Genomic DNA, 24,923 nt, shown 5'->3' with positions numbered 1-24,923 from the left:
CGTAAAAAGAAAAAAGGAGTGCATGTCACTTCTTGAGCTGTTTTTGGAGACGTTTTTCATTGACTCTATAGAAAAACAGCTCCAAAAACGGCCACAAAAAACACCGTAAAAAACGCTAGTTGCTTAAAAAAACAGCTGAAAACCAGAGGCAGTTTTCTCTTGAAAACAGCTCCGTATATTCAGTCGTTCTTTGCTAAGCGTGTGAACATACACTCAATGCGATTACGACACAGAGTCACCGCCATCTTGAGGTTAAAAGCGGCTTTGCATTGGGTGAAAGCTGCAGTGACTATAGGCACAAGTCACCCACAATCCATCAGAACTTCGGACTTGAACTTGTACCTTCGGTATTCTGTGCCCATAATAAAAATGGCGGCAGCGTCGTCCAGTTCCTCATTGAGCTGATTGGATGAACGTTTCTGGCTCCACAGCGGCATCCAGCGGTGTGAAAGTAAAACCGCAGTGGAATGCGGCCCGGATGACGGCTGACGTCAGAGAGCGGCGGAGCAGGCGGGAGCTTCTCCCTGTGAGCATCACCTCGTCCCGGGTCAGCGGCGGTACAGCCGGGCTTACATGAAGGCTGCAAGTGGTAAGAGATCGCTAAACTGTATGTGTGTGATCCGGCGGCTGCTGCAGAGCTTACTGACTCTGGTTGATACTTTGTATCCGTCCTACCCTCTATTAAGTTTAGTTGACTTTGGGCAGCTCCATAGCAACGAGTTCTGGGGGTCATCTTCTAGACCTGGGCTTAGATACACATATAATGGTGATACATAATAACTAATATGGGGAATATCTTAAATGGATCTAACAAGCTAATTTTCATCAATGTTGCGCCAGAAGCTGCTGTAAAATCCATAGATAAATCTGCGCCAAAGCTATTAAAGTCCGCATGTAGATTATCATTAAAAAAAAAACAACTTTTATTTCTGGACGCTTCCTTCCACAATGTGCGTGGTTACTTGGTGACATAAGTGTCCGTGTTCCCCTTATGTAGCTCTGGCCAAAACCAGGATTGGATCCCAAAAAGGGAATTTAGATCATAAAGGAACGCAGCCTGTAAACATGGCGGCGGCAGTGATCAGATCCGCTACGTGCCGGCGCTGCTGATGCGGACGGTTGATGTTTAATGGATGCCTGAAATTGTCCACTGTCATTTAATACGTGAAATGTTGCATGCTCGTGGTCCTGTAAGCGCGATAGGACCGTGAACGACGTCCTAGGCTACGTAATATTAGACGCTAACTATCTTTTACTTATTAAAGTTCATGCAAACATTGCGCTGCTCGCTATCGGCATGCCTGGACAGATCCCACTTAGCCAACAGCGTGAGAAATTTGCCACTGGCGCCGAACCTGTTGGGTTCTTTTCTATTGATGGATCCGGTGCCAATGGTCTCCGTTTGTCTGTTGTGTAAGGGGTCCGCTGTTTTGACGGAATCAATACCGTAATTGACTAGAATAGAGTCGAATGTCAAAATAGAGGCCTGACGCAGATGTGAACGAAGCCTTATCAGATTATAGTTTAACAGCTTGGCCCTTGGGGTGTATTCACACTTTGCCGTTTTGGTAGATTTTTAAGGACACAACCACGACTGGATTTAAAAAAAATAAAAAAAATTTTCTTTTTTTTTAAATATTTCCTATATACTTCCCCTCCCTTTACGATGCACTCCTGGTTGTGGCTTTAAAAACGTAACTAAAAACCCTACCAAAACTGCATTAAAAAACTGCACTTTGGGAAAAACTCCAACTCCTCGCTGCCTCCCGGCCAGTGTTGTCCGCTCTGGCTTCTGTGAGTATAGGAACAGGCCCCATTGACAAGGGGAATGGGAACACTCAGTTGTCAATTTATTCATGCATTTCCAGGAGGAATAACAGAGGAACAGCACAGTGCAGTGTTCTGAGAGAAGATTGTCCAGGATCATTTCGTAGGGTATACGGTGTATTTAGTAAAGCAGACATGCCAGTAGAGCGGACTGGTCCCCTGTCAGTGGCTTCTGTCTCTACCTGTATGTGGTCTGGTGATGAACACTTTCCTGCACTGGTCTTTGTGTATTTTTCGGGATTTCTGAATGTGTTTACCTTGTATTAGAACGACCTCTGTTTACAGACCGGAGAGAAGTGTCGGCCATGATACTGATGAATGTGTTTGGTTTCGGGCTGGTAAGACTCTGTACTTGTCAGCGGTGACACATGAATACGAGGAGTCGTGCACATAGTTACCTCTTATATAGATTGTCCGCTCCCTGACCACATACACAATGTGTGGAGAATACAAGCTGCGGGGCCCTCAGGCTGTGTACAGGGGTTGTCAGGGGACCATTTATCTCTTGTGTACGAGACGTCGGGCTGCTGGAAGCAAACAATGTGGACGACGTGCCGCACCAAGTGAGATCATTGCGTGTGGCACAAATACATGGGGCTCAGACACTTGAGATGTAAACGTGGTAAGGCCTTATTCAGACAGGCGTGTCCGTTTTGCGTCTTCATAAAAGGAGGGTATTTCATGCATCTCAGTTCTGTGTGGTATTAGTGTTCCTGTTTTTTTTCCCCCTCGTTATTTCTTTGGCAACTGGTGCGTGAAAAACACGGACCGCACTCAGATGTCGTCCGTGTACGGTCTGTGTTTTTCATCCACCCATTGGCTTCAATAGGCGACTTGGTCTGCATTACAGTCAAAAATAAGGCCTCATGCACACGACCGTAGCCATGTGCACGGCCGTGATTTTCGGAGTGCGGTACGGGCTCTGGGGCCATGCACGGACCGTGGAAACCACGGTCGTGTGCATGGCCGCATAGGAATAAATGGGGCCGCAATTCTCCTGTGGATTTTTGGGGGAATTGTGGCCGCAAAAGCACGTTCGTGTGCCTCAGACCTGCAGTAAATTTTAATGAAACGGACACGCGTTGCGTGAAAAAACATGGACGTGTGAATAGCCTCATCGCTGGTTCTAAGTCCCCTTAGGGGGACTATTAAAAATATATAATAATTTTGTACATAAAAAAATATTAAGTTAAAAAAAAAACTTTTACCCATTTCCCCCCTTAAGCATTGTAAAAAAAATAAACCTAATTGGTATCGCCGCGTCTGTAAAAGTCTGAACTATTACAATATAACATTATTTAACCCGCACGGTGAACGCCGTAAAAAAAGAAATAAATCACATCACCCACAAAAATAGAATAAAAAGTGATCAAAAACATGCATGTACCCCAAAATGGTACGATTAACGACTACAGCTCGTCCTGCAAAAAACAAGCAGCCATACCGCCCGAGCCTCAGAAAATGTCAAAAAGTTATGGCTTTTGGAAGGTGGGGAGGATAAAATGAAAATCCAAAAAATGTCTGCCTCGGGAAGGGGTTAATGCGCAGTCACGGACTGCAGCGATCAAAGGGTTAAATAGCCACGGTCTGAGTTTCCTCCGATCCCAGCTGTATTCTGGAGGCTGCTCTAAGAATAGGAACCGTTAGGCGGGATTCACACGACCGGGTCCCGCCCGAGCCCGAGTATCGGCCGGTAAAATCGGCCATTTTGCCCGGCCGGTTTGCATAAAGTTTTGCATCCGGGCCGGGCAGATCTGGACAGTGACATCAGCGGCAACTCCTGAAGGGGAATTCCCATGTGTTCGGGGATTCCGCTTCAGGAGTTTCCCCTGATGTCACTGCCCAGATATGGACAGAGACATCAAGCGCTCTGTCCAGGAGCGGAATCCCCGAACACACAGGGATTCCGCTCCTTCAAGGAGCTAAAGTGGGGCTAGCGCAGAGCGGGGAGATACCTCTCTGCTCTGCTATAGTGGCGTCGCTACAGTAGTAGCAGCAGCTGCTAGTGGCGCCATGGAAGGTGTCGCCGGGCCAGGGCGCTTTTAAAACAAGCAGGGGAAGGGAGCCAGCGCAGCGCTCCCTCCACCTGCTGTACACCCCGGCCCTGCCACACAGTGTACAGCGCACAGCCATTCGTCCGAATGGCATCAACTCCTCCTAATCACATGCACTCTGCGCTGTGAGGAGGAGGAGATAGAGCGCAAGCCACGGAAAACCCGGCCATCACTCGGGACACATTCCGGTGATGGCCGTGTATTACCCGGCCCCATAGACTTCTATGGGAGCCGGGCGGCCGGGTATCCGGCCGAAAATAGAGCATGTCCTATTTTTTGACGGCCGGTTTTTCCGACCGTCATAAAATCGGTCGTGTGAATAGCCCCATTAGGGGTCTATTATTCCTAATGCAGCCGGGTGCCGGCCGATTTATGAACGGCCGGCACCCGGCCGCGGAAACCTGTCGTGTGAATGAGGCCTTAGTTACAGCTCCTGCTTAGAGGATGAGCGCTCAGGAGCTTATTCTACAGCGACACCAAAAGACGTCGCTGTAGACTCTGGACCTGCACCGTCTGCCGTCAAGACAGTGGGTGGTCGGGAAGGGGTTAATAATTTTGGTGAGTTTTATGGCTCCTGATTGTTACGCCCGTTATCGCAACACTTTTTTTTTTTTTTTTTCAAAACCTGGAGCTCCTGTAAAAAGTGTCATAAAAAATAACAAATCTCTTCCCTTTACTTCATTGGAAAAACTGTAATGGTGATTTTCTACCAGCGCCAGACTCGGAGTGTGTTCACATCAGCGTTCCGTTCCGCTCATGGGTTCCGTTAGACATTTCCGTCGGAGGAACCCATGAACGGAAAGGCAAACGGAGACGATAGCTTCCGTTTGCATTACCATTGATTTCAATGGTAATGCTTCTGTTGCAAATGGTTTCCGTTCCGTAAGGTTTTTGGTTTTTTTTCACGGAAACAATAGCGCAGTCGACTAGACGTGACTAGAAAAAACAGCCCTACTAACCGGGTTTTGGTCCCTACATTTTAAGGATTAGAACATCATCATTCCCTTTAGTTACAGAAGTGCCCCCCTCCCCTCCGGTAGTAAATATCAGCGACCACATCCAGCCGACAAATGCGTCAAGGGGGTTGTACAGGAATGAAAAACATGGCTGCGTTCTTACAGAAACTGTGCCCCATCTGTCCACAGGTTGTGTGTGGTATTGCACTTCAGCCCCATTCACTGCAAAAAAAGACACAACAAATGGAATCCTAGAACTGGCTTAGATTTGTTTTATATATAAATTCCCACAATGCAGTTCTCCATAGAATAATTCTTTGAACGTCTTCTTTACGGAGAAAAAAAACACGAGTGATTCCTGATCGTATATTGTGTTAAAAAACCCAACTGCATCAAAAAATACAACAAAAAGCTGTAAAACCGCATGTGGCTTTCTGATGTGGTTCTAACCGCACCTCAACCGCAACGTCTAAATGCACCCTTACAACTCCAACTGCCGCTTCCCTCCTTCACCCCCTGCGTAAAAGCGCACAGCGTATCCACCTGCAGGGAATTCAGGCCGAACCAAAATCCCCAAATTGTGGTGCAGTTTTTCAACCGGAATGTCTGCTGCGGAAAACTGCACAAAAAAAACCAAACGATTCATACTTCCATAGCCATGGCGACGCGGTCCTGCAGGCCGGCCTCCTGGGACGACGTTTCATCCCATGTGACCGCTAAAACCTGTGATTGGCTGCAGCGGTCTCAAGGGATGAAACGTCATCCCAGGAGGCCGGCCTGGGCGAATCAACACAGAATTCCAGGTATGTATAATCCTTTTTTTTTTTTGCGGCAGAATCGCTGATTTTCCGCCACAAAAAAACGCAACATCTGCTTCCGAGTTTTACCTCCCCATTGATTTTGATGGAGAAAACTCCCAACAAATAAGCAGCGATTACGCAAATACAATTGACATTCTGCAGAATTCCCTACGACGCACAGAGTGGATACGCGGTGTGCTTTTACGTAGCGTATCCGCCCTGTGTGAACATACCCGAAGGGCTTATTCAGATGAACGTACATAGGCATCACACGGACAATGTTTTTTTAACAGCCGTCACACGGCTGCATGTCTTTCAATGGGGCTGTTCACATGGCCGTTGTTTTAACGGATCGTGTGAAGGGCCCATTAACAAAAAAAAATTAAAATGGGACATGTTCTATTTTCATCCGTTTTCATGGATCTTTTAATATACTCAAGTCTATGAGGGATCCGTGAAAACTGGTTCCGCATGGGTGCGACTCGGACGTGAAAAAAGACTGTTTTTCACTTCCGACTTTACACTCGTTCATCTAAATAAAGCCTTGACTAAAAGCCGGAATAGAAGGGACCGCGCTGTGGAGGAGCCGGGCATGTGGGCCACTTGGCATTACTGACTTGAGGGGAGGGGGTTGGGTACACGGTTTCTTTCCATCCCACCCCCCTGATTGGCATTTTACGTACCCTGTTCTGGTGTGACCACATCTCCATTGCTGTGGCTAGTGGGTTTGACACGTCTGGCCTTGCTCTTCATGGTCTTCTGACGCCATGCTTCTAACACTGCATGGATTGTTGGCAGTGCGAGTCGTGCCATTGCGTTACCGGGCACTACTTCTTTTTAGTAGATGGTGTTGTGGTTTTGAGTGCCAGAAACCCCCAGCCATAAACTGCTATCCAGGAACCCCGCGTAGATATCAACCACACGTCAGATCTGCTTACTGTTTATTTAACCCCTTGATGACGCCAATATTTTTGGCCTTTGAGGGCAAAGTTTTTGTTTTTTTAAATCTTTCTGTTCCGAGAACATTTCATAATTTTCTGTCGCTGTAGGTGTATGAAGGCTTATGTATGATGGGTTTTAATGGCACCATATAATGTATTGATATATATATATATATTTTTTTTTATTTTTTATGAGGGTGGAAAAGAGAATAAAAAAAAAATAATACGAAAGAAAAAGCCATGATTTTTTGAGTTTGTCGTTTTTATAACGTACACCGAGCGGTATAAATGATAGGTTGTCTTTATTCTGTCAGTATTATTACAACAATACCAAATTTATATTACGTAACGGAATTGTGGCGTATTTTCTATCCGGAATTGCGGATGGAAAATACGCAGCCGAATACAGTGTCAGCAAAGTGGGTGTGAATGAACAAATCTCATCCGCGCTGCGGAAAATTTGAGTTCAGAAATTCACCTGCGATGAGTATTTTTAGTTCGGCAGCATGTCCATTACTGAGGCAGAAAGTGACTGAAGTCCTGTGTTTCTCGGAGGAGATAAAACCGTCTCACAGACTTGAAAGAAAGCGCAGAAAAATCTGCGCTATGTTCTTCAGTAAAAAAAACGCAGTGAATGGTGCGGTTTTTCAGCAGCAGAATGTCCGCTAGTTGAAGTGGAAATGCTGCAAAAATTTTCTGCCGCAAATCCGTTACGTGTGGACAAGCCCTAAAACTGCGAGCCAGCAGATGGCAGACCTGGGGCCTCTTACTTTAGGCTGCATGGAAACCCATGTGCATGTTGTGGGGGAGACCCTTCCCTCTGAGGAGTTAAACAGCCGGGATCTGAGTCCTTTGTAATATACAGTGGGCACAGTTCCTTTGCCCACACCATCCCCATACCACTACATAGCGCCATCACCATAAATGTACGGAACATGTCGCCAATGTGTTAAAGGGCATGTACACTTTTATTACCATTTCCTTTATTCAAATAATAATGAAGCAACTTTGCAAATAGTCTTGATAAAAAGAAAAAGCCTTCTACCATTTTGTGTATACAGCTCCTATGCAGTCACATGTGTCTCCATGGTTATAGTCTATAAATAACCCTGTGTAGCCCGATCCTGCAGTCATGTTACTCCCATCTAGATTTCCCCATTTTCTTGATAACTTGCAGACAGTAGGTGTCGGGGCAGAGGAGTCGAGTAACACATGAGTTCAGAATACACAGAGCGGTAGAAGTTATTTTCAAAGTTGCTTAGTTTTGAAAACTTTTTTTTCCAATTGCAACGTTACAAAAAATGTGTTTGCAAAAGTGTATATAAACTTACATCCCGCAATTCTTCTAATCTAGGTGGAACTTACAGCCGTGTTCATCCTGCGCTTCCTGGTTCATCAATATAATATTTTGTTAGTTTGGTTTTGCAGGGAAGTTATAAACATTTGATGTTATGGCCGCAGTCTGTTCGTCTATGTGAGCCCCTTCCCTATCACTTCCTTTGGGTACTATGCATGCTGATTTCCTATGCCAGGTATCCCCTCGCTGCTGTGCCAGCCCTTTCTCTTGTGTTTGTCTCCCCTCAATCTGTATGTCATGTCACATAAGGCTGTGTTCACACTACTTTTGGTGTGTATATTCAGCATGTGCACTGGGAAATATTCCAAGTAGGACCTACAAATATTAAGAGTTGAATTTTGGCATCTGCCGTATGTTGGTAACTCGAACGCCCATTCAACTGCATGTGAACGCGGTCTTAAAGATCCTGAACTTGAAGAAAATAGAGGCACCCAAAGGGGTATTCCCATCTCAGACATTCATGGCATATCCTGTCTGATAGATGCAGGTCCCTGCTCTGGGACCTATAGTTATCTCTAGATCGGGACTCCCATTCTACTTTCTGTTGCTGGGCTGCAGCCACTAAGTAATAATGGGGCTGTGTCTTCCGAAACCAGTCTAGCACGTTTTGCTTTCCAGAAACCCTGTAGAAGTGAATGAAAGTTAGAGGAACTACGTAGCACAGCGAGCTATGCTGTTTGCAAAACTCGGGAGGTACAGAAACTGTGTAACTCGCTGTGCTAGGCTGTTTCCGTAAAAATGTGGGTAAAATGCGTGTAACTCAATGGCCGGAGCCTGGCAGCAGAAGGAAGGATGGAGGTGAGGGGGCCCCGTTCTAGAGTTGGTTGCGATCCTATCCTGTGGGTAGGCCATAAGTGTCTGAGATGGGAATATCCCGTTAACCAGTTGCGGACCTCCCATAGACTATAAACGTCCGGGCGGTCAGCAATTGGCTCTGCAAGGACATCCCAGTACGTCCTGCAGAGTTAGCTGATTTGCTGCTCCCCGGTGGCGTTTAGGACCACTCAGTATGGACTCCGGTCATGTGATCGTTGTGACGTCCTGTTTCCCATAGACCGTAAATGGAGCAGTCGGCACATACTCGACTATTGCTTCATTCAAGCTGCTCCTCATTGCGGGGGGGAGCAGTAATTATGATCTCTAGGGTTTGGGACCCCCCGTTCTCACGATCGGTGGGGCTCCTAGCGAATAGAAAATTATCATCTGTCCTGTGGATAGGGGATGATTTATGATTTTGGGAATACCACTTGAAGTCAAATGCAGCTTTTTCCAGGATTCTTTCCTGTGTTGATGTAAGTGCGCAGGATATTTTCCATTGTTTCACTCTTTGATCTGAGTCCGCGTTACGTCATGTGTTTTTCTAGCCATATTTCAACATTTTGAAATGACTTTTCATTCCGGTTTCTGTGTTGCACATATCGTGCTGTACAAAGGTCTCCACTCCCTCCTCCCAATGTTCTAATACTAAACAAAGGGAACTAGATAACTGCAGTCATTTAAAGGGGTTGTGCAGTATAGAAACCCCACTTTCATATACCCTATTATGGAATTCTGAGTTAATAGACGTGGCCCTCTGCTCAGGGTCCTCATCTTCTTTTTACCATTGGGGAGATCGCTTACAAAGAGCGTCTGTCACTCTGGAGGACCTGTCCTGTCCTGCATTACACAGACAACCCATCAATATGAATGAGCTCTTTGTATTCTGTAGTTTATCCTGTGGTGGCGCTGTAGTGAGCAATTACTGACCGGTTTCCCTGCACATTACAGCTGTCACTTGGGCTCCCAGAAGGCCACCTGTCATGGGGTAGATATATATTAGACAGCCAGCAAAGAGTTCTTGAAGTTGATGTGTTGGAAGCAGGAATAATGGACAAACAAAAGAATCTGAGCCACTTTGACAAAGGGCCAAATTGTGATGGCTGGTCAGAGCGTATCCAAAACAGCAGGTCTTTTGGGGTGGGGTGTTCCTGGCACGACACGCAGTGGTTCGTCTCTACCGAAAGTGGTCCAAGTCTCATTGATGCATGTGGGGAGCAGAGGCTAGCCTTGCTGAAAAAGTTACTGCTGGCTATTAGGACCATTAAAACCACCTGCCTAATATTGTGTAGGTCGCCCTCGTGCCGCCAAAACATCTGTGACCCGTCGAGGCATGGATTACTCAAGACTTCTGATGGTTTCCTGTGGTGTCTGGCACCAAGATGTTAGTAGCAGATCCTTTAAGTTCTGTAAGTTGTGAGGTGGGACCTCCATGGACCGGACTTGGAGGTCCTAGCACGTCTCAGATGCTCGATCTCATTGAGATTCGGAGACCAAGTCAACACCTTGAACTCTGTCATGTTCCTCAAACCATTCCTGAACAATTTGCAGTGTGGCATTATCCTGCGGCAAGTGACCGCTGCTATTAGGGAATACTTTTAAACCAACTCGAAAAAATAGAATTCCTAAAATCCAAAAATGCACAATGAGCAGAATATTATGAATTTAAAATATACATTTGATTAAATAAATGTAAAATACAGAATGGAATAAGGATATGGATACAACTCTGAAGCCGTACACACTCCGATAATGCGACATCAATACTGTAACAACTTTATTGGATATGTAGAATTAAAAACCATCCCAACAGCAATGAAAAGGCTGCTCATTGTGCGTTTGTGGATTTTAGGACTTCTTCTATTTTTCCGAGTTGGTTTAAATATATGCATGACGTTGTTCTAAACCACTTTCAAATATTTTGGGGGTTCATTGTCGTTAATATTAAGGAATACGGTTTCCATTTGGTCCGCAACAATGTTTAGATAGTTGGTACGTGTCAAAGTAACATCCACATGAATGACCGGACCCAAGGTTTCCCAGCAGAACATTTCCCGGAGCGTCACACTACCTCCGCCGTTTTGTATTCTTCCCATAGTGCATCCTGGTGCCATCTCTTTCCCAGGTAAGCGACGCACACGCACCCGGCCGTCCACATGATGTCAAATAAAAGGTGATTCAGAAGACCAAGCCGCCATCTTTCATTACATCATGGTCCAGTTCTGATGCTCACATGCTCTTTCGGTGGTGGACCCCTATGAGGATCCCTATGCGCTGACTAAATGAATGGAGAGAAGTGCATGACGCTGATTGGTCAGCGTCATACACTCCTCTGTACAACGCCCACTTGGTCTAAAGTAAGAACACGCCCAGTTGGGCATTAAGCAACTCATTAGCATAAATTTAAAATCGCTAATAAAGTGGTAAAAACAGATCATTTTTTAAATAAAAAGCACTGCTGTCACCTACATTATAGCGCCGATCTCCTTATGTAGGAGATAGGGCACTTATAATGTGGTGACAGAGACTCTTGAAGCTCGCGGCTCCTTTTGTGACACCGAGGTCCTCTGTCTCTTGTTAATACCCTGACGAATTTCGATCTTGATGCATTCAACGTGAACCAATGTAATATATTTTCTTATCCTTCAGCACGTTAGTAATTTGTTGTCTCTCTCCTTTTTGTTTCAGATCCTTATAGCTATCCCACATTTCCTTTTTTATACTTTTTTTTTTGTTTTACTTTGAGTAGTAGAAGATGAAGAGAGAAATTTCCGCGGTTGTATTTTTTCTTTCAAAGCTGCTAAAAAATAATAAGTTATGTAAAGAGCAGATTGAGATCTTTTCTGAAGAACTGTGCAGGATTTTGCATAACAAGTATGTTAACCACTGGTATCCCGAAACTCCAACAAAAGGACAAGCATACAGGTAATTGCGGAGAAGGGAGCAAACTGACCTGACTTCACATTATTGGGTAACAAGAGGAGGATAAACCTTAAAGGGGTTGTCCACCTTCTGACAACTGATGACCTATCCACCGGATAGGTCATCAGTATATCATTGGTGCTGGTCCAACACCCGGATCCCGCACCGATAAGCCGCTCCAGTGGCCTGCAGGCACGGATGTTATGGCACATAATGTTATGTACGGAGCCCGGAAGCAGTTGGCTCCGTACATAGCATAGTAGCCATGCTATTCCGTGGCTGGAGCGTAGTGTTTCCGGCATATGTCGGGTGTTGGACGCCCACAGATCATGTACTGATGACTTATCCGGTGGATCTGTCATCAGTTGCCAGAAGGCGGCAAACCCCTTTAATGGGACTGTCCGCTAACAACCCCTGTCCTTATGTATTTAATATAAGTATAAAATAATTGCAACCTGGAAGCTGTCAAAAAGCTGCTGTTGACAGATATGGTATCCCTATTATGTGTCTGTTTTGTGCAGTGGATTGCTTTTGTGAATTAGCTGTGGCTTTCATTGGCTCTGTAACACATCTACCTAGTGCAAATAATAGGCATTTGTACTTAGCAAACTATTTGCATTACTGAAACTTTAACAATAAGTAGTCAAGCTGCTGTTGGTGGATCTTATTATGGGGAGTCCAACCCTCAACACAGTCAAACCAAGAACAGGGTTTTTATTTTACCCTGCTCCCGGTTGAAGACCAGTGGCGGATTATCATTAGGGCGATTTGGGCGGCCGCCCGGGGCCCAAGGCTCCCAGGGAGCCCATAGTCACCCGAACCCCCTCATGCCCAGTGGCGTTGCTAGCACCGGAGGGAGCCCCGGTGCCAGGACCGCACCTGTCCTGAGACGAGGGGAGCTACGCTCCTACTTGGCAGCCGTGGTCTCTGCTGCTTTAGAAGCTCCCCCTTCCCTGCTCTAAACATCTCTCCTCCTGCTGCTAGCTGTCGGGACATGGGGGAGGGGAGACTGTCGGCGGGCTCTGTGTCGGGCTGTGAGCAGGAGAAGAGCTGCAGTGAAGACTCACAAATATCCTACATAAAAGGTAAGTGCATGTGTGTTTACCATGTGTACTTTATATGTGTATAATGTGCATACTCATGTGTACTTTATATGTGTATAATGTGCATACTCATGTGTACTTTATATGTGTATAATGTGCATACTCATGTGTACTTTATATGTGTATAATGTGCATACTCATGTGTACTTTATATGTGTATAATGTGCATACTCATGTGTACTTTATATGTGTATAATGTGCATACTCATGTGTACTTTATATGTGTATAATGTGCATACTCATGTGTACTTTATATGTGTATAATGTGCATACTCATGTGTGTTTACAATGTCTATAATGTGCATACTCATGTGTGTTTACAATGTCTATAATGTGCATACTCATGTGTGTTTACAATGTCTATAATGTGCATACTTATGTGTGTTTACAATGTCTATAATGTGCATACTTATGTATGTATATATATGTGTGTGTGTGTGTGTGTGTATATATATATATATATATATATAATATACATCTGCAGCAATTCCGCAGGAACTAGCAGAAATTTTGCTGCAGAAAAAAGCACCATTTCCTGCATTTATGCGGCAGAAACTTGTGCGTATTTTGCTGCGTTTTTCTCAATGTTGGGAGATGGTGACGTCTCCTCTGAAAAAACGCATCAATTCTGTCCACTTTCGCAGCAGGAATTGACATGCTGCAGTACGAGAAATACGCACCACAGGACAAAATGTCTTGGCCGAAATTTTACGCAGCATCTTTATTTGTGTATAATGTGCATACTCGTGTGTTTACAATGTGTACTTTATATGTGTATATTGTGCATACTCATGTGTGTCTGATGTGTATAATGTGCATACTCGTGTGTGTGTGTGTGTGTGTGTGTGTGTGTGTATATATATATATATATATATACACACACACACACACACTACCGTTCAAAAGTTTGGGGTCACCCAGACAATTTTGTGTTTTCCATGAAAACTCACACTTATATTTATCAAATGAGTTGCAAAATGACTAGAAAATATAGTCAAGACATTGACCAGGTTAGAAATAATGATTTTTATTTGAAATAATTATTTTCTCCTTCAAACTTTGCTTTCGTCAAAGAATGCTCCATTTGCAGCAATTACAGCATTGCAGACCTTTGGCATTCTAGCGGTTAATTTGCTGAGGTAATCGGGAGAAATTTCACCCCATGCTTCCAGAAGCCCCTCCCACAAGTTGGATTGGCTTGATGGGCACTTCTTGCGTACCATGCGGTCAAGCTGCTCCCACAACAGCTCTATGGGGTTGAGACTGGTGACTGCGCTGGCCACTCCATTACAGATAGAATACCAGCTGCCTGCTTCTTCCCTAAATAGTTCTTGCATAATTTGGAGGTGTGCTTTGGGTCATTGTCCTGTTGTAGGATGAAATTGGCTCCAATCAAGCGCTGTCCACAGGGTATGGCATGGCGTTGCAAAATGGAGTGATAGCCTTCCTTATTCAAAATCCCTTTTACCTTGTACAAATCTCCCACTTTACCAGCACCAAAGCAACCCCAGACCATCACATTATCTCCACCATGCTTGACAGATGGCGTCAGGCACTCTTCCAGCATCTTTTCAGTTGTTCTGCGTCTCACAAATGTTCTTCTGTGTGATCCAAACACCTCAAACGTCGATTCGTCTGTCCATAACACTTTTTTCCAATCTTCCTCTGTCCAATGTCTGTGTGCTTTTGCCCATATTAATCTTTTCCTTTTATTAGCCAGTCTCCGATATGGCTTTTTCTTTGCCACTCTGCCCTGAAGGCCAGCATCCCGGAGTCGCCTCTTCACTGTAGACGTTGACACTGGCATTTTGCGGGTACTATTTAATGAAGCTGCCAGTTGAGGACCTGTGAGGCGTCTATTTCTCAAACTAGAGACTCTAATGTACTTGTCTTGTTGCTCAGTTGTGCAGTGGGGCCTCCCACTTCTCTTTCTACTCTGGTTAGAGCCTGTTTGTGCTGTCCTCTGAAGGGAGTAGTACACACCGTTGTAGGAAATCTTCAGTTTCTTGGCAATTTCTCGCATGGAATAGCCTTCATTTCTAAGAACAAGAATAGACTGTCGAGTTTCACATGAAAGCTCTCTTTTTCTGACACAGTTAGCAAACACAATGTACCATTAGAACACTGGAGTGATGGTTGCTGGAAATGGGCCTCTATACACCTATGTAGATATTGCATTAAAAACCAGACGTTTGCAGCTAGAATAGTCATTTACCACATTAACAATGTATAGAGTGTATTTCTGATTAATTTAATGTTATCTTCATTGAAAAAAACTGTGCTTTTCTTTAAAAAATAAGGAAATTTCTGAGTGACCCTAAACTTTTGAACGGTAGTGTTAGCAATAGTTACGGCGCGGCAGGGTGGTGGTGGAGAAGGGGGGCCCAAGTTTGGGTAACAGCCCAGGGCCCATGGTCTTCTTAATCCGCCACTGTTGAAGACATTACAGGGTCTAGCAGTGGTACACGAAGGACTTTTAAGGACAGAATGTAAAGCTCGAGATCTGCTTTTGGTGACCAAAACCGGCAAGACTATATGAAGAATAGAATATAGGAATGTGAGCCTTAAAGACGTGCCGTAGTTATAATAAGCGGATGTACCAATTTAACATTGCCTGTAGCAGGACTAGTTGTCCTGACCAGAAGCCATAGAATATTTTTATGACATTACTACTTTGCTTGTTTCAATTATAAGGTGTTTCCAGTTTCCGCAAAATGTAGTGTTTTTCTGTACAATTTAAGTTATATAATTTTCCAATATATTTTCTGTATTAATTTCTCCCGGTTTTCAAGATCTCTGCTTGTTGTTCAGTAGCAACATTCATTGTTTATTTCCAGTGGATACAATTCTTTCCATGGTCACGTGACTGACGCACAGGCGCCCGGCTTGCTACATGGTCACGTGACTGACGCACAGGCGCCCGGCTTGCTACATGGTCACGTGACTGACGCACAGGCGCCCGGCTTGCTACATGGTCATGTGATGGACACACAGGCGCCCGGCTTGCTACATGGTCATGTGACTGACGCACAGGCGCCCGGCTTGCTACATGGTCATGTGACTGACGCACAGGTGCACGGCTCGTTACAGTATGTCTATCAGAACTGTGTCTTCTGACCCAGCACCTGTGTGTCCATCACATGACCATGTAGCGACTGTCCTGCAAGGACAGGGTTGTGTGCCCCTCCTGCGTTGATCTTTTATCAGACACCAATGCAGGAAGCTACATACAGCAGCTGGTAATGGGAACGCTTTCTGCCAGCTGGAGGTGACGATATACGTGGTGGCAGCTGTGACCACCGGGGAAGATGTGTAGAGCCGCCCACATTTTGTTGTTGCTGGCTGCAAGACCTGACTGAGTTGTCCAAGCCTGGATTAAACTCTACTCATGGGAAACCAGTGGACGCAATCTACATTATCCTTAGATCTCCATAAAGGTCACTGTTGATTCTCTTTTCAGATGTATCCGTGTGAACAGATTTCAAGGTGTTGATCCCGATCTCCAGAAAGCTTGTTTCAACAGTGGACTAATGTATGAAGATTTAGGATTGCCCCGGGAAATGACTCTGTGGGTAGACCCATGTGAAGTGTGTTGTAGGTAAGTGATGGGCAAATCTAATAACTGTATAAATTTAGCTGACGGCATTGTTCAATGCATAAAGCGATTTGTGCAGTCTCCTCATTGGACCGTCATCTTGCCCGTTCCCCCATTTTCCTTATTATTGGTGGGTGCCTACCTTCCTCTGTTGCTCTCTTTCCAGCAGTAGACATAAAGTCATGGTGACAGTCACCTTATTTAACCCCTCGACACACCATGAAAACACTACGTCCTAGTACAGAGCTTGAGGTATGGAGTGGGCTCACAGCTGATCCCACTCCATATGTTGCGGGTGACCGCTCGCAATAATGGCCAGGAACAGAGAAAACGCTGATCCTGGCCGTTTATCCACTTAGATGACAGTCAATAGTGACCGCAGCATGTAAGATAAAGAGGGGCGACCCCTTCACCCCCCCCCCCCCCATGCGTCTTGATTACAGGGTTCAGATGGTGGTTGTGGCAGTTCGGGGGCCTAATCAAGGCCCCTCATGTCTGCCTTTTTTCTGCTTCTGTTAACAGGAGAGGGTAAAAATTACATTACACAGTAATACATTTGTATTGCAGTGTTGTATCAACGATCTGACAATCGCTAGTTAAATCCCCTAGGGGGACTAAATGAAAAAAGTTAAATAGTTGAATAAAGTTCAAAAAGAAAGAGCAAAAAAATAATCATTTCCTCTAAAGTAATGTAAAAAATAAATAAAATTGGTATCGCTATGTCGGTAAAAGTCCAAGCTATTACAATATATCATTATTTAACCCAAACGATGAGCTCCGTTTAAAAAGAAAAACAAAAAACGAAATTGCTGGTTTTGGTTTAATGAGAAGTGATCAAAAAGTCGTATGTACTACAAATAAAAAATGGTGACAAAACTACATCTCGTCCCGCAGAAAAACGTAAAACGCTTTTGGTATTCGGTGATCGAAAATCGAAACCCAAAAAAACAATGGCGGAATCCGTTTTTACCAATTCCACCCCACAAAGAATTTTTTATCCGTTTCCCGGTATATTATATGGCATTTTAAATAGTGGCAATAAAAACAACCTTCACACCACTCCATTGGCGGAAAAATAAGAGTTATGGCTTGGAAGGCGGGGAGTGGAAAGCCAAACGTCTTCTCCTATCTAGATTCTCAAAGCTTTACTGAGGTTCCTTCAAAGAAAGTGATAAGTAAATAATCCTGTAGAAGACGGCCCATCTGTCCTTCTCCAATTGCTTTTATCAACACGTCCAATAATAATAATCCGCCAGATCTTGGGTTTATATCCGGCAGCTGCCGCCATAGACGCTCTGCTAGGGATATTGGCGGCAGCTTCACCGCAATAATTCATCTTTTATTAATGACCGATCCTGTGAGTTTGCTCTGGATGTTTGCGATCAGGGAGGATTTCATTCTCTCCATCTGTGGGCCGGCATTGATAAGCATGTACTCGGTTGCCAGGCGCTGATGAATAACGGAGCGTTATGTAAATACATTTACAACATACACAGACACTGGGAAAACCCTGCAATCCGCAGATAATGAGTGGCTGTGCGTTCTCTCACCGGAGAGCCGAGCTTTCCACCGTATTCACAAGAAACCGCAATTAATTTGAGACAAAACCTGCTAAAATGTCATTAGAAGAAGAAATTGTTTCCGGAATTCTATTCTTTCACCGTATTCAAGTCCTAATAGCCGAGCAGACAATGCAGAGTCTTTGTTTTCTACATGAGGTTAATATTCGGTCGTCTGTATTTTTTTCTATAGTGAGAGGTAATTATTTGGTTAAGCACTCCAGGCCGTCTGGAACATTGTAAGAAATGGCGCAGGCTTCTGTCTAATCTCCGTACTTGGCATCTCTCTTTTATGAAAAATTCTCTAATCTGGCAATGACACAGTCTAATAATTACAGGATTACAGCGAGACAAACATGTAAAACAAACAATAACGCATTTGGCAGCTGGGAACCAAATATCCTCTAGAGACCAGAAGTGCTGCACCGTATTCGGAACGAGATGTAAACCTGGTCTGTCATATCTTTACAATAAATGAAGAACATGTAGGGGCTGTGAGGTGCCCGGCGGTTGGAGAAGGCAGAGGCTCTTATTCATTTATTTTGTGTTGCTTATATTGCGCCAACCTATTCTGCATGCTGGGAGTTGTAGTTTTGAAACAGCTAGGGGATGACGCTACAGGACCACTCCTCTAAAGTGAACACTGTATATAGAAGATTGTGGTGTACTGTCTAGGCCTGGGGTTTGTCCAATCCTGGAAAATGTTGTAAATACCTCCAGGGGGGCTGCTGAAAGCAGGTAATGGTTAAAATTGATCACCCACACCCCTGTCCTGTAGAAAGCGAATGCTGGGCACGTGGATGTGTGTACATGAAGTACATGAGTAGCCGAAATAGAACATTCAGGTGCCAAACAGATCTAGGACGCAGCCTAAATGTACGATTGGATTGTAAGAATCATAGAGCCAACGGGAAAGTGTTAACACCGGGGGGACCTATCCACTAACAAAATTGTTGGCACCAAGCCTGGAGCGTCCAACCAAGGGGACCATAGGTTTTCGGATTTGGCATGGGTACCCCCTTTCCATATACATATTTTTCCAGTCTTGGCATGGTATTCACTCTCGTTTTAAATTCAGAAAGTGGTGCATGTGTGTACTTGCCGAATGGTGGTGCTCTTGTCACCTGGTCCCTATATTTTAATAAAAAGCTATTTGTAGGGGACTTCATCGTATGCTTACCCAAGGTAATATATGGAATTTAAAAAAAAACACAACCCACATTTCTCTTCTCTCTAGCACTGACCTTTCTGGTTTGTTAATAAAATGCAAGAATTGCAGGGAAAGCTGACAGGCAGAACTAACGTTGTCACGATACCAGAATTTGGACTTGGATGCCGATACTTTGTGCAGTATTGTGATTCTCGATACCAAAACGATGCTTGGCCAACAATAATAATAAAAAAGTTCTTCCATTTTCTGATGTGAGGCGCGAGGTGTGAGGAATTTTGAACCTCCACGTGCCTCACATTAATAGTAATTCACCCCATCGTGTTTCTCACTGTCATAATGGACAACATTGGGTTAATGTGTGAGGTACATGATGGGGTTCATTACTATTAATGTGAGGCACATGGAGGTTCAAAATTCAGAACACCTCGTGCCTCACGTTAATAAGTGAAAGAAAGCAGTTTCTATTTGATTTTTTAACAGCGTTCACATAATAAAAGACGCTATAAATTTGTTAGGCAGGTTATTACGATCGCGACGATAGCGATTTTTTTAATTTTTTTTTGTTTGTTTTTTTTAAATTATTTAACATTTACTTTATCTAGTTTTCTATTTTTAAACTTTAATGTGCAGGCATATATCTATATGCCAGTACATTAGCCTGTGTACTGATAGGACATACCGAAGTATGCCCTAACAACTGCCTAAGAGGAAATATGGTCAAACAGCCGTGGGGTCCTTTAATGGACCCTGGGCTGTCTGCCCATATATGGTATGGTCCTCGATCGCGTCACAGGGATTTCCTGTGACGCAATCAAAAGGGTATCTCCCCTTCTCGTTTTCCCCTTGAATGCTGCGGTCTGCTTTAATCGTGGAATTCAAGGGGGTAGCGGCGGAGATCACCGGTTTCGCAGTTCTCTGCTGTTAGAGCGGGGCTGCGTCTGTGTAATACTGCCGTTGCCCTGCTCCTGATCGGTCAGCATGTGATGTGGCTGGCACTGGATTAAAGAGTGGTGGCACTGAAGGCCGAGAACAAGGGGCCGCTGTGCAATGTGCGCGCTCCATGTTCTGTCTTCAGGGGCGGTGCCGCTGCTCATTAGTGCAGCGCCACCTGCATCACATGTTGCTACTGACTAAATGAGTGCGACCGCACATCTTAGTATCCAAATACATGCATTCACGGTATTGAACCGTTTGAGGGTGCACAGTATTTCTAAATGGCATCGTGCAACCCTAGGCAGAATAGTAGGTGACAATTTTTTGGGCTGTTTTAGAGGGATTAAATGTTGTTCAGGAATCTGCATGGATTTCTATTGTCCAAACTCATTATAATTATCGGTTGATTGTAGTACTATCCAATAATCAGCAGGTGGCGCTGTTCACTGAAAAATAAAAATCTACAGTTCCAAGTGCGTTTAAAATAACGTGTTACCTTTATTCTACGGGTTGTTATGATTGTGCCACTATTGGTTTTTTTTTCCCTTTAATACATTTATTAAAATGTATTTTTTTTTTTTTTTTGTACCAAGGGTACTTCACAATGTGATCTTCTGATCACTTCTATAATGCTTTGGTATACCAAAGCATTACTGCCGGTCAGTGTAAAACTCAAACCAAATAGTCCTTTAGACATGGCAGGAATTTGTTAGGCCCCAGCTGCCATGAAATCCAACCCTACGATGCTCCATGGTTGCCCATGGGGGGGGGGAGGGGATACAAAGGGAGCTCCTCTCCCTCTGTTAAACTCCTTTGATGTTGCAGCTGGATACCAACTCTATAGTGCAGCCGGCACTTGCTGCTGATGGCGCGGGCACAGGTTCTGTGTCAATGCCATCACTGCGACTTTACTGTTACGTCAAAGTGCGGGAAGTTAGTCCTCACCGCAACATACAGTTGCGTCCTAGTGTGCGAAGGTTTTTTTAAGTAAAAAACGTGGGTAACCATCCTTTAATTGTGGTGATTTACATAATTTGTCAGGGGTTGTAGAATGTATCCGAGACAGTAAAAGACACCATTAAAGAGGTTTACCCCATGAGGAACATCTATAACCTATCCACATGATACGTCATAAATGTCAGATGTGGCTCCCACCTCTGAGACCCACACTTATCTCTAGAACAGGGCCCCCTAAACCCTGTTCTACCTTTTTTGTGCTCACGCTGACTCCCGGCCACTTACGGATTACATGGTCGGGAGTTATGGAAACAGCATAACTCTCTGAGCTACGCTGTTTCTGTAGCTACTATTCAGTTCTATGGGAGTTACGTAAACAGCATAGCTCAGCGAGTTATGCTGTTTCCGTAACTCCTGAGCATATAATCAGTAAGTGGCCCGGAGGCAGCGCGAGCACAAAAAGCTAGAATGGGGTTATGGGGGCCCTGTTCTAGAGAGAAGTTCGTATCCCAGCTGTGGGACCCGCATCTATCTGACACTTATGATCTATGCTGTGGATATGTCCTTCATGGGAAATCCCCTTTAAGGAACTGTACAGTGAATAACAGGAAGAACTAACAGTGTCCAGGCAATATAATATCCGTGTAAAGTGGTAAAACCTATGGTGGCGCAAGAGAAAGCGGGTGTAAGAGATGAGAAGGAAGGGATAAACACTTGATTTGTTTTTGGTGTATTAGTTTAACGTGATGCTGACGTTGTTACATTAGATATGGAGAGAGGAACCCTTCATTTGTGGTGGCCAGCTTTGAAAGTAAAGATAAGATGGAGATCTCTCAGAAAGTGATCTATGCCATGGAGAAAGTTACTTCGGATTATCACTCCGGCTCCTCAGATGATGAAGTCTACATAAACAAGAAGATGGTGCCTCCTCCGCTGATACTCGCTGCCAACGATTATTATCAGGTATTTGCGTTCATCAGATAGAACTATATCCCTAATTATATAGAATTACAGCGCTATGGTGTAGTGATATAAAATGTTTTGATTTTTTTAAGAGATGCAAGAGGGTGGGTTATATTTTAAGGGGGTTTTGCCACTATAGACATTTATGGGATATGCCATGTCTATTGTGGGGAAAACCCCCTTTAGGCTGGATTCAGACAGCGTTTTTAAAGAGAAGCTTTCACCTCCCCATACATGTGCAGCATGTAATGGGGAGGGGCTGCACAAACCCTGGGGGACTTTACATTTTTTTTTTCTACCTCCCTCCATTATTTCGATATCGGTGCCGTTCTATTTGGCGCCCGATATTTCAATAAACCCCTGAACAGTCAACGGGGCGTGTACTGGCAAGGGGGCGTGTTACTATGGCTGTGACACTGTCCAATCAGATATGGAGAGTGCCATAGCAGGAGAGAGTGTGCGATTGCAGTCTTTTCAACCGAACTGGCAAGGGGGCGTGTCTCTGCTACGGACAGTGTAGAGCTGGGCAGGAGAGGAGCTCCCATCTCTTCAGCTCTTGTGAGAGATCAGTCTTGTACTTTGTCTGACGAACTGGCAAGGGGGCGTGGGGAGTGGAATGGCACCGATATCTAAATAATGGAGGGAGGTAGAAAAAAAAAATTTAAAGTGCCCCAGGGTTTGTGCAGCCCCCCCTCCCCATTACATGCTGCACTCAGCTTCACCTATATGGGGAGGTGAAAGATTCTCTAACAGCTTTTTTTTTTTTTATTATTTTTTTTTTTTTCGTGTGGCCAAAGGTCACATTTAAGGCCTTATCCACACGGCCGTGATATACGGACCGCATGTCGGCCGCATTTCCTAGACCAAACACAGTTCAGGGAGCCGGGCTCCTAGCATCATAGTTATGTATGACCATAGGTGTCCCTGCCTCCCCGTGGGAATACTGTCCCGTACTGAAAACGTGATGGCAGGGACTCCTATGGTCATACATAACTATGATGCTAGGAGCCCGGCTCCCTGCAGTGTGTTCAGTCCGGGAAATGCGGATGACATGCGGTTCGTATATCACGGACTGAAGACGGTTGTGTGCATGAGGCCTAAAATCTATATTAAAACATCAAACGCACTACACACAACTGTTTTGGTTCGTTGCGTTTTTGAGGCATTTGTTTTTTTTAAACGCAGCGTTCTCTGGGTATTGCGTTTTTTTTTCTGGTATTTTTCCCCGTAGGCTTCTCTATAGGACTTCAAAAACGTTCAAAAAAAAAAAAAAATCATGTAAAAAATGAAAAACTGCAAAAAAGCCACAAAAAACGCATGTTATAATTTAGTAACCCTTTTTTTTTTTTTTTATATGCAGTTTGCCAAAAACGTTCTGTGTATGAAAGAGGCCTAAAGGTCGTGCCACTTCTAGTTATTTCAGTTATCTAGAAGTGCCGCTCCACCTTTATGATTAACATTGACTCAAGAAAAAAAACTATATATATATATATATATATATGTGTGGTTTTTTTTTGCAGTGTAGTCTATTACTACCTGGAAACCATCAACAAGCAGGCTTATCATTAGATGTTATGGTTTCCGTTTTATTGTATGGCTTGTGTGAATATGCAGGACAGATTTGAGCATTCATTTGCCCCATCCACTTGGGGCAGTTTGTACCCAGGCCAATGGCAGCAATTTGTTGTATAATCTCCCATACATGAAGTACGCAAGGACCCCATATCCACCTATACTTGGCCCATCTCTGGAGATCGGGTGAAGGGGACATGGTATCCCATATTCCGTACAGGAGCTGTAGTTACCCTATTAATTTTAATAGGAGATGTATATAAGTGCTATTTACAGGTTTTTATTTTAATTTTTCTCTCCCCCCCCCCCCCCATTCTTTGTTCAGGTGCCAGAATTCAGACCCCAACCAACTCCTTCATGGAACAACAATAATACAAAGAGAAAGCAAGGAGCCCATTACCACTATCGGCCCCATTTTACTTCCAATTATCCGCAAGGAAGAAACCAGGCGTATGGTCGCGTCCCCTGGCTGCAGCCGGTCATGCAAGCTGAGCGGAACCACTGGCACAGTCTGCATATGATGGGCACTGGTCACCAGTGCTTAGTCTAAATGATAAGTCGCTCTGTAATCTAAGTACTAAACTAATGCTGGACCAAATCATAGGAGCATCTTTTTCTATTAGATTTTTTTTTTTTTCTATGGTTATTTAACTCAAACTTTGCTGCACTTTTGTACATTTACTAGTAATTTCAGAAACACTTTTTTTTGTATAGGGTTGATAGTTAAGTGCCTAAGTATTTTTAATATTTATATATTACGACTTGCACAGAAAAATCATGTTAATCAGTTGCTATTCTGGACGTTTCAAAACCAAATGTATTTATTTGCAAATCTCAAGTTGATATTTTATGTATTAGACTAATAAATGATCTTTTATTAATATAATAATAATGTAATAAACATATTGTATTACAGCAATGGAACAAATTACATTGTAATGAGGATGGACTGATAATTGTAATAATGCTATGAAAATGTTACTAAAAAATAATAATAATGAACATTCGAGTCCTTGTTGTTTATATAGCACCAATGTATTCCTTTGCGCGGTTCTAATACTCACCTTAGTCCCTGCTCTCTTGCAGAGCTCACAATCTAATTGCCCCTGTTTAAAGATGACATGTCACTAGGTTTACTGACCTGATTAGTGCGGTCATCCCGATTCTAGCTCTTTTTTTATTTTTTTTTTCCTTTCTGGACCCTCCCGTTCCGGAGATATGGCCCACTGTTGTGTTGGCTCCCTATATGCTACTTTGTTGTAGTTCGCCAACTGGGTGTGAACGATCCTCAAGCTGCCTCACACTGATTGGTCAGCATCAGAGGCAAGGAAGCTAGCTCCACCCCGTTGGCGAACTACAGTACATTAGCATATAGAGAGCCAACACAACAGTGGTCC

At 44.1% G+C, this 24,923-nt stretch overlaps 1 protein-coding gene across 1 annotated transcript; it reads left to right on the top strand.

The window, feature by feature from the left end:
- The first annotated feature begins 459 nt into the window (after nt 1-459).
- On the top strand, nt 460-24,491 carry BTG3 (BTG anti-proliferation factor 3). The gene is made up of 5 exons (XM_075854506.1): nt 460-589; nt 11,440-11,676; nt 16,237-16,374; nt 21,759-21,954; nt 23,852-24,491. The coding sequence occupies exons 2-5, from the start codon at nt 11,507-11,509 to the stop codon at nt 24,074-24,076; spliced, it is 729 nt and encodes a 242-aa protein (XP_075710621.1). The 5' UTR covers nt 460-589; nt 11,440-11,506; the 3' UTR covers nt 24,077-24,491.
- The last annotated feature ends 432 nt before the right edge of the window (nt 24,492-24,923 follow it).

This window comes from Rhinoderma darwinii, chromosome 2 (genome assembly GCF_050947455.1).
Source record: "Rhinoderma darwinii isolate aRhiDar2 chromosome 2, aRhiDar2.hap1, whole genome shotgun sequence".
Taxonomy (NCBI): Eukaryota; Metazoa; Chordata; class Amphibia; order Anura; family Rhinodermatidae; genus Rhinoderma; species Rhinoderma darwinii.
The sequence above is the reverse complement of the archived record's forward strand: the minus strand, read 5'-3'. Positions and strand labels throughout refer to the sequence as shown.